General features: G+C 41.8%; 1 protein-coding gene across 1 annotated transcript in view; it reads right to left on the bottom strand.

Moving 5' to 3' along the window:
- LOC142729710 (uncharacterized) overlaps nucleotides 1-11886 on the bottom strand; it is a 60427-nt gene that overhangs the window by 17520 nt on the left and 31021 nt on the right. Inside the window, exons 3-7 of the mRNA XM_075849296.1 lie at nucleotides 8907-10049; nucleotides 5139-5175; nucleotides 4976-5031; nucleotides 4652-4896; nucleotides 607-767 (exon numbers count right to left, since the gene is read on the bottom strand). Coding sequence (XP_075705411.1) covers nucleotides 607-767; nucleotides 4652-4896; nucleotides 4976-5031; nucleotides 5139-5175; nucleotides 8907-10049 — 1642 coding nt within the window. The remainder of the gene's footprint in view (nucleotides 1-606; nucleotides 768-4651; nucleotides 4897-4975; nucleotides 5032-5138; nucleotides 5176-8906; nucleotides 10050-11886) is intronic.

Genomic DNA, 11886 nt, shown 5'->3' with positions numbered 1-11886 from the left:
TAATACAGCGCGGTCATCAGTCATTATATATCACATATCAGCATATAATACAGCGCGGTCATCAGTCATTATATATCACATATCAGCATATAATACAGCGCGGTCATCAGTCATTATATATCACATATCAGCATATAATACAGCGCGGTCATCAGTCATTATATATCACATATCAGCATATAATACAGCGCGGTCATCAGTCATTATATATCACATATCAGCATATAATACAGCGCGGTCATCAGTCATTATATATCACATATCAGCATATAATACAGCGCGGTCATCAGTCATTATATATCACATATCAGCATATAATACAGCGCGGTCATCAGTCATTATATATCACATATCAGCATATAATACAGCGCAGTCATCAGTCCTTATATATCACATATCAGCATATAATACAGCGCGGTCATCAGTCATTATATATCACATATCAGCATATAATACAGCGCGGTCATCAGTCATTATATATCACATATCAGCATATAATACAGCGCAGTCATCAGTCATTATATATCACATATCAGCATATAATACAGCGCGGTCATCAGTCATTATATATCACATATCAGCATATAATACAGTGCAGTCACTCACCTCTCGCTGACTTCTTTCACCTTGAGGATGTTGGAGAACAGAATTTTCTTCTCCCTGATGACCAGCGCCTCCTGGAGGTCGCGGCACCCAAGAAAATGTTCAGTCAGCACATTCAGCGAACGGAGGTACGAAGCCTCAGAGGTCAGAACCTCAAACATGCTCTAAAGACAAACAACATGGCCGACTGTCAACGCAAATATGATACTGGAGCCAACAACATGGAGATCCCCACCTCTACGAGTCATACGGGAGATCCCCACCTCTACGAGTCATACGGGAGATCCCCACCTCTACCCGTCATACGGGAGATCCCCACCTCTACCCGTCATACGGAGATCCCCACCTCTACCCGTCATACGGGAGATCCCCACCTCTACCCGTCATACGGGAGATCCCCACCTCTACCCGTCATACGGGAGATCCCCACCTCTACCCGTCATACGGGAGATCCCACCTCTACCCGTCATACGGGAGATCCCCACCTCTACCCGTCATACGGGAGATCCCCACCTCTACCCGTCATACGGGAGATCCCCACCTCTACCCGTCATACGGGAGATCCCCACCTCTACCCGTCATACGGGAGATCCCCACCTCTACCCGTCATACGGGAGATCCCCACCTCTACCCGTCATACGGGAGATCCCCACCTCTACCCGTCATACGGGAGATCCCCACCTCTACCCGTCATACGGGAGATCCCCACCTCTACCCGTCATACGGGAGATCCCCACCTCTACCCGTCATACGGGAGATCCCCACCTCTACCCGTCATACGGGAGATCCCCACCTCTACCCGTCATACGGGAGATCCCCACCTCTACCCGTCATACGGGAGATCCCCACCTCTACCCGTCATACGGGAGATCCCCACCTCTACCCGTCATACGGGAGATCCCCACCTCTACCCGTCATACGGGAGATCCCCACCTCTACCCGTCATACGGGAGATCCCCACCTCTACCCGTCATACGGGAGATCCCCACCTCTACCCGTCATACGGGAGATCCCCACCTCTACCCGTCATACGGGAGATCCCCACCTCTACCCGTCATACGGGAGATCCCCACCTCTACCCGTCATACGGGAGATCCCCACCTCTACCCGTCATACGGGAGATCCCCACCTCTACCCGTCATACGGGAGATCCCCACCTCTACCCGTCATACGGGAGATCCCCACCTCTACCCGTCATACGGGAGATCCCCACCTCTACCCGTCATACGGGAGATCCCCACCTCTACCCGTCATACGGGAGATCCCCACCTCTACCCGTCATACGGGAGATCCCCACCTCTACCCGTCATACGGGAGATCCCCACCTCTACCCGTCATACGGGAGATCCCCACCTCTACCCGTCATACGGGAGATCCCCACCTCTACCCGTCATACGGGAGATCCCCACCTCTACCCGTCATACGGGAGATCCCCACCTCTACCCGTCATACGGAGATCCCCACCTCTACCCGTCATACGGGAGATCCCCACCTCTACCCGTCATACGGGAGATCCCACCTCTACCCGTCATACGGGAGATCCCCACCTCTACCCGTCATACGGGAGATCCCCACCTCTACCCGTCATACGGGAGATCCCCACCTCTACCCGTCATACGGGAGATCCCCACCTCTACCCGTCATACGGGAGATCCCCACCTCTACCCGTCATACGGGAGATCCCCACCTCTACCCGTCATACGGGAGATCCCCACCTCTACCCGTCATACGGGAGATCCCCACCTCTACCCGTCATACGGGAGATCCCCACCTCTACCCGTCATACGGGAGATCCCCACCTCTACCCGTCATACGGGAGATCCCCACCTCTACCCGTCATACGGGAGATCCCCACCTCTACCCGTCATACGGGAGATCCCCACCTCTACCCGTCATACGGGAGATCCCCACCTCTACCCGTCATACGGGAGATCCCCACCTCTACCCGTCATACGGGAGATCCCCACCTCTACGTGTCATACGGGAGATCCCCACCTCTACGTGTCATACGGGAGATCCTCACCTCTACGTGTCATACGGGAGATCCTCACCTCTACGTGTCATACGGGAGATCCTCACCTCTACGTGTCATACGGGAGATCCTCACCTCTACGTGTCATACGGGAGATCCTCACCTCTACGTGTCATACGGGAGATCCTCACCTCTACGTGTCATACGGGAGATCCTCACCTCTACGTGTCATACGGGAGATCCTCACCTCTACGTATTATTATACTGGAGATCCTCACCTCTACGTATTATACTGGAGATCCTCACCTCTACGTATTATTATACGGGAGATCCTCACCTCTATGTATTATACGGGAGATCCTCACCTCTATGTATTATACAGGAGATCCTCACCTCTCATGGTTATACAGGAGATCCTCACCTCTACATGTCATACGAGAGATCCTCACCTCTACGTATTATTATACGGGAGATCCTCACCTCTATGTATTATTATACTGGAGATCCTCACCTCTACGTGTTATACAGGAGATCCTCACCTCTCATTGTTATACAGGAGATCCTCACCTCTCATTGTTATACAAGAGATCCTCACCTATACGTATTATACGGGAGATCCTCACATCTATGTATTATACAGGAGATCCTCACCTCTACATGTCATACTGGAGATCCTCACCTCTATGTATTATATGGGAGATCCTCACCTCTATGTATTATACGGGAGATCCTCAACTCTACGTATTATACGGGAGATCCTCACCTCTACGTATTATACGGGAGATCCTCACCTCTACGTATTATACGGGAGATCCTCACCTCTACGTATTATACGGGAGATCCTCACCTCTACGTATTATACGGGAGATCCTCACCTCTACGTATTATACGGGAGATCCTCACCTCTACGTATTATACGGGAGATCCTCACCTCTACGTATTATACGGGAGATCCTCACCTCTACGTATTATACGGGAGATCCTCACCTCTACGTATTATACGGGAGATCCTCACCTCTACGTATTATACGGGAGATCCTCACCTCTATGTATTATACGGGAGATCCTCACCTCTATGTATTATACGGGAGATCCTCAACTCTACGTGTTATACGGGAGATCCTCACCTCGATGTATTATACGGGAGATCCTCACCTCTATGTATTATACGGGAGATCCTCACCTCTACGTGTTATATGGGAGATCCTCACCTCTACATGTCATACGGGAGATCCTCACCTCTATGTATTATACGGGAGATCCTCACCTCTATGTATTATGCGGGAGATCCTCACCTCTATGTATTATACAGGAGATCCTCACCTCTCATGTTATACAGGAGATCCTCACCTCTACATGTCATACGAGAGATCCTCACCTCTACGTATTATTATACGGGAGATCCTCACCTCTATGTATTATTATACTGGAGATCCTCACCTCTACGTGTTATATGTGAGATCCTCACCTCTACGTGTTATACAGGAGATCCTCACCTCTCATTGTTATACAGGAGATCCTCACCTCTCATTGTTATACAGGAGATCCTCACCTCTCATTGTTATACAAGAGATCCTCACCTATACGTATTATACGGGAGATCCTCACATCTATGTATTATACAGGAGATCCTCACCTCTACATGTCATACTGGAGATCCTCACCTCTATGTATTATACGGGAGATCCTCACCTCTATGTATTATATGGGAGATCCTCACCTCTATGTATTATACGGGAGATCCTCAACTCTACGTGTTATACGGGAGATCCTCACCTCTATGTATTATACGGGAGATCCTCACCTCTATGTATTATACGGGAGATCCTCACCTCTATGTATTATACGGGAGATCCTCACCTCTACGTGTTATATGGAGATCCTCACCTCTACATGTCATACGGGAGATCCTCACCTCTATGTATTATACGGGAGATCCTCACCTCTATGTATTATGCGGGAGATCCTCACCTCTATGTATTATACGGGAGATCCTCACCTCTACATGTTATACGGGAGATCCTCACCTCTACATGTTACACAGGAGAAGACATGTTGGACTGACGTTGCTTTTACCTCTTGCATTTTCTTCTCGTCGTTGCTCATACTGTCCAGGACGCCACTGTCAATCACAGACGGCAATTCCTGCCACAAGGTGTTGTGAGGGGCAGCTGATCTCCGTCCTTGTTTCGGGGAACCCCCTGCAGATAGCGGACTTTCCTGCGAGGAGTCATAGCTTGTGAAGCTGCTGTTCCGGGCGACCGTCTGTCTCCGGATCTCCTTGTTGATCACAGTCTGGCGATAGGTCTGGTACAGCGGCTCTGCACGAGATAGAGGTTTATAGGATCACACGTCTATGTCCACGCTACTAACACATCTGTATACCATAAAAGTTCTTACCGTCTCGCAAGTGTGATTCCCAGTCTATGGATTTTGGGCTTTTGACAGATGGCGTTCTAAAAGTAATAAACATTTTAAGGGATTGTACCGTGTAGAATGCAACAAAACGAAAATGAGACACGTTATCTACATGTATGAAATGGCGACAACAATAAAAACTAACCTTAACATCGAACTCTCCGGACACAAATCCAACGAGTCTGAAAGAGGATCAAAATTAAAAAAAGTTCACAGTGTTTGGAAAAAAATTATAATACTGCCCCCTATATATAAGAATATAACTACTATATTACTGCTCCTATATACAAGAATATAACTACTATAATACTGCTCCTATATACAAGAATATAACTACTATAATACTGCTCCCTATATACAAGAATATAACTACTATAATACTGCCCCTATATACAAGAATATAACTACTATAATACTGCTCCTATATACAAGAATATAACTACTATAATACTGCTCCTATATACAAGAATATAACTACTATAATACTGCCCCCTATATACAAGAATATAACTACTATAATACTGCCCCCTATATTCAAGAATATAACTACTATAATACTGCTCCCTATATACAAGAATATAACTACTATAATACTGCTCCTATATACAAGAATATAACTACTATAATACTACCCCTATATACAAGAATATAACTACTATAATACTACCCCTATATACAACAATATAACTACTATAATACTGCTCCTATATACAAGAATATAACTACTATAATACTGCTCCTATATACAAGAATATAACTACTATAATACTGCTCCTATATACAAGAATATAACTACTATAATACTGCTCCCTATATACAAGAATATAACTACTATAATACTGCCCCTATATACAAGAATATAACTACTATAATACTGCCCCTATATACAAGAATATAACTACTATAATACTGCCTCCTATATACAAGAATATAACTACTATAATACTGCCCCTATATACAAGAATATAACTACTATAATACTGCCCCCTATATACACAAGAATATAACTACTATAATACTGCGCCTATATACAAGAATATAACTACTATAATACTGCCCCCTATATACAAGAATATAACTACTATAATACTGCCCCCTATATACACAATATTATAACTACTATAATACTGCCCCCTATATACAATAATATAACTACTATAATACTGCCCCCTATATACAAGAATATAACTACTATAATACTGCCCCCTATATACAAGAATATAACTACTATAATACTGCCCCCTATATACAAGAATATAACTACTATAATACTGCCCCTATATACAAGAATATAACTACTATAATACTGCCCCTATATACAAGAATATAACTACTATAATACTGCTCCCTATATACAAGAATATAACTACTATAATACTGCTCCCTATATACAAGAATATAACTACTATAATACTGCCCCTATATACAATAATATAACTACTATAATACTGCCCCCTATATACAAGAATATAACTACTATAATACTGCCCCCTTTATACAAGAATATAACTACTATAATACTGCTCCTATATACAAGAATATAACTACTATAATACTGCCCCCTATATACAAGAATATAACTACTATAATACTGCTCCTATATACAAGAATATAACTACTATAATACTGCCCCTATATACAAGAATATAATTACTATAATACTGCCCCCTATATATAAGAATATAACTACTATAATACTGCCCCCTATATATAAGAATATAACTACTATAATACTGCCCCTATATACAAGAATATAACTACTATAATACTGCCCCTATATACAAGAATATAACTACTATAATACTGCTCCTATATACAAGAATATAACTACTATAATACTGCTCCTATATACAAGAATATAACTACTATAATACTGCCCCTATATACAAGAATATAATTACTATAATACTGCCCCCTATATATAAGAATATAACTACTATAATACTGCTCCTATATACAAGAATATAACTACTATAATACTGCTCCTATATACAACAATATAACTACTATAATACTGCCCCTATATACAAGAATATAATTACTATAATACTGCTCCTATATACAAGAATATAACTACTATAATACTGCCCCTATATACAAGAATATAACTACTATAATACCGCCCCTATATACAAGAATATAACTATTATAATACTGCTCCTATATACAAGAATATAACTACTATTATACTGCCCCTATATACAAGAATATAACTACTATAATACTGCTCCTATATACAAGAATATAACTACTATAATACTGCTCCTATATACAAGACTATAACTACTATAATACTGCTCCTATATACAAGAATATAACTACTATAATACTAGCCCCTATATACAAGAATATAACTACTATAATACTGCCCCCTATATACAAGAATATAACTACTATAATACTGCCCCTATATACAAGAATATAACTACTATAATACTGCTCCTATAAAAAAAGAATATAACTACTATAATACTGCCCTATATACAAGAATATAACAACTATAATACTGCCCCCTATATACATGAATATAACTACTATAATACTGACCCTATATACAATAATATAACTACTATAATACTGCTCCTATATACAAGAATATAACTACTATAATACTGCTCCTATATACAAGAATATAACTACTATAATACTGCCCCTATATACAAGAATATAACTACTATAATACTGCCCCCTATATACAAGAATATAACTACTATAATACTGCCCCCTATATACAAGAATATAACTACTATAATACTGCTCCTATATACAAGAATATAACTACTAGAATACTACCCCCTATATACGAGAATATAACTACTATAATACTGCCCCCTATATACAAGAATATAACTACTATAATACTGCCCCCTATATACGAGAATATAACTACTATAATACTGCCCCCTATATACAAGAATATAACTACTAGAATACTACCCCCTATATACGAGAATATAACTACTATAATACTGCCCCCTATATACAAGAATATAACTACTATAATACTGCCCCCTATATACAAGAATATAACTACTATAATACTGCCCCCTATATACATGAATATAACTACTATAATACTGCCCCCTATATACAAGAATATAACTACTATAATACTGCCCCCTATATACATGAATATAACTACTATAATACTGCCCCCTATATACAAGAAGATAAATACTATAATACTGCCCCCTATATACAAGAATATAACTACTATAATACTACCCTATATACAAGAATATAACTACTATAATACTACCCTATATACAAGAATATAACTACTATAATACTACCCTATATACAAGAATATAACTACTATAATACTGCCCCCTATATACAAGAATATAACTACTATAATACTGCTCCCTATATACAAGAATATAACTACTATAATACTGGCCCCTACATAAAAGAATATAACTACTATAATACTGCTCCTATATACAAGAATATAACTACTATAATACCGCCCCCTATATACAAGAATATAACTACTATAATACTGCCCCCTATATACAAGAATATAACTACTATAATACTGTCCCCTATATACAAGAATATAACTACTATAATACTGCCCCCATATATAGAAGAATATAACTACTATAATACTGCCCCTATATACAGGAATATAACTACTATAATACTGCCTCCTATATACAAGAATATAACTACTATAATACTGCCCCCTATATACAAGAATATAACTACTATAATACTGCCCCTATATACAAGAATATAACTACTATAATACTGCTCCCTGTATACAAGAATATAACTACTATAATACTGCCTCCTATATACAAGAATATAACTACTATAATACCGCCCCCTATGACATCTGCAGAGGTGGAGACGAGCATACAATATTTATGATGGGAGAAGTGTAAATTGGTCTTATTTCATCCCTCACCATTTGCGTCCTCCAGTGATGTACCAGGTTCTTTTTCTTTATATACAGCCTCAACTGGAAGACTATTTGAGGCCATTTTCTTATCTTTGTCCATCATCTCCTCTGTGTTACCCAACGAATACCGTTTCAAAGACCCCTTTCTCAAGAACGGAGGTGGAGCAGGAGGTGGTGGGGGAGCGGCTCCTCTAGGGGGCTTGCTGGGCACTTTAGGAGGTAGAGATGGTGGCGGCTCTGGAGCTTCAGACGAGGATAGAGGAGGCACTTTGCTTCTACGGGCAGGCTTTCTGATCTTAGAGCGCGTCTCTCCCGCACATCTTAGTGTAACAGGATCGGAAATTGGACCTTCATTGGATTGTACAGAGTTGTGTAAAGGGTCTTTAGAGCCACTAGTGGAGTCAACGGAATCTCTGACCACCCTGTCCGTCATAGACAAAACTTCATCAGAAAAAGAAATGCTCTTTGACTTTGAATTTTTTGCTAGTGCGGCCTCGGGCTGAACGTGGTCATGGGCAGGACCATTGGATAAAACGGAAGATGCTGGAGTCTCTGGAAGGTCAACATCTACAGAAGTATCTACATTTCCACTGGCTTTTGATTTCCTATGAGTTGGTGGTCCATGCTTGGGAATTTCTGGGACATGGTTTGCCCTTCCAGACTTGTGTGAATTTTTTGCTTCCTCAAAAGTCAAGCTTGGCAAATCGCCATTAAAATTATTTTCCCCCGTTGATTTGTAAGAAGTAAGAACTACACTGTTCCTCACTTTCTCATTACCAATACCGTCGCCCGAGTTCTGCCGGGATTGCTCCGCATACTTTAACGACCTTCGTCTCACCGGGTAACAGGCTCCAACGTTCATCTTGTCTTTCAGGTGCCAAGAACCCCATTTCGTACCATCTTCATCCTCGTCTTCATTCAAGGATAAAACTCTCTGAAAGACACCACTGTCATCCGAAGAGTCTGAAGCTTCGTTGACGTGAAGGCCAGGAGACACCACTGAAGATTCTGGAAGCCACACCAACACCATTCCTGGTCTTTGTTGATGGCAAGCACAGCAGCATCTGGAAGGGCAGGCTGTTCGGGGTGGACAGGATCCCATCTTGGTCAATCGCTCATCTGGGTCTTGAAAGAGTTTTGGAGGTAGGGCTGGAAGAATTAAGAAGAGAAGATATATTATGGAGAGAACAATTGTTCTCCCGGCCATATCGAGGGACGTCAGTAGACCATTATCACTGGAGGAAGACACTTGTTTAATGAGTAAATGTTAAATTTCGAGAAATTAACCAATCACATAAATCCACACGGAGCATCGAGACAAGACCGTTGGCCACTCATCTTTTTGGTCTAATAAGTCGACTTAAATACCATCATCGAAAGAGAACAAATTAGACAGTGAGGGCCGGGATTAGGAAGCCTTGATGAACCAGTCACCGGCACATCATCTCAACAAGCATTGGACAAGAAATCCTAGCCATGTCCACCAGCCATTGAGCAGATGTCTACGTTACGATCACCTCAGAAGTTTATCAGAACATCAATGTGTCCACTCACAACTGTCCCTCCATATTAACTCACCATAAATTTATAAAACAAACATCAACTGAGAACTACAAATTCCAGAAACTCAAGATCAGCCTACTTCAGATCACGTACCATCGAGAAGGCATCTACATTGAGGAGCACATCAAGGATCCTTAAAACGGAGAAGTTCTCAGAACATAAAGGCCTCCACGTGGAAGCTTCTTTGATCACGTACCATCGAGTAGGCATCTACATTGAGGAGCACATCAAGGATCCTTAAAACGGAGAAGTTCTCAGAACATAAAGGCCTCCACGTGGAAGCTTCTTTGATCATGTACCATCGAGTAGGCATCTACATTGAGGAGCACATCAAGGATCCTTAAAATGGAGAAGTTTTCAGAACACAGAGGCCTCCACGTGGAAGCTTCTTTGTCAGACTATTTACCAGCAAATTATCTTCCCTCCATCTCCATAAAATGAGGTAAGCTGCAGACAACAATTCCTCGGAACTCAAGCTTTCCCAATCCTCGTTAAATCATGCACAGGGTTGACCTTTTCTTCTAAGAATCACTCCAAGGACTCCCGTCCTCCAACATGTAAGGAAGGAGATGGAATGTAGACGAAGGGCGGGTGCGTTTTATATTGGTCACATGACTGTGCGGATTTGGCCATAAAGTATACGGCAGGCAGCACAATAAAGGGTTAGTCATAGGTTTCCTTAGTGAACGGCGACTGAACATCTTCACGTTCCAACTTGAATCATTCCTCCTACCCGGAAACCAAAATGCAAATCGGATCAGAGACTTTAACGATCGTTCCACAATATTAGGACGGGGACCGTCGATGGGGTTGGATCAGGGCGTGATTTCTGTAGTTCACTTTGGTACCTTATGTGAACTTTTTTTAAATATATTTTTTGAATTTTGATTCGTTTTTCTTTTTTTTCCTGCACATTTTATTTAAAGCGGCTCTGTCACCAGTTTATCAAACCCCTCTCTCCTATTGAATGTGATCGGCGCTGCAATGTAGAGAACAGCAAAGTTGTTTTTTTTAAAAACGACCATTTTTGCCCAAGTTATGAGCAATTTTATATTTATGCAAATGAGCTTTTCAATGGACAACTGGGCGTGTTTTCTCGTTTTACCAACTGGGCGTGTATTGTGTTTTTACCAACTGGGCGTTGTGAATAGAAGTGTATGACGCTGACAAATCAGCATCATACACTTCTCATCGCTCCCACCCAGCTTCTTTCACTGCAGAAATACAGCGTGACGTCACCCACAGGTCCTTCAACCTTGTCGTCGGACAAAGAAGATACATCGGCTCCAGGCGTCCAAAAGGTTAATATGCTCGTCTCTAGGGAGTTTGCTATGCTTACCTGCACATACCCTGCCCTGTACCCTCTGACGCCTGGAGCTGATGTGTCTTTTCTCTTCCGACGCCAAGGTTGAAGGACCTGTGG

This window comes from Rhinoderma darwinii, unplaced genomic scaffold (assembly GCF_050947455.1).
Source record: "Rhinoderma darwinii isolate aRhiDar2 unplaced genomic scaffold, aRhiDar2.hap1 Scaffold_732, whole genome shotgun sequence".
Taxonomy (NCBI): Eukaryota; Metazoa; Chordata; class Amphibia; order Anura; family Rhinodermatidae; genus Rhinoderma; species Rhinoderma darwinii.
Note: the sequence above shows the minus strand (reverse complement) of the source record. Positions and strands in the feature narration are given on the sequence as shown.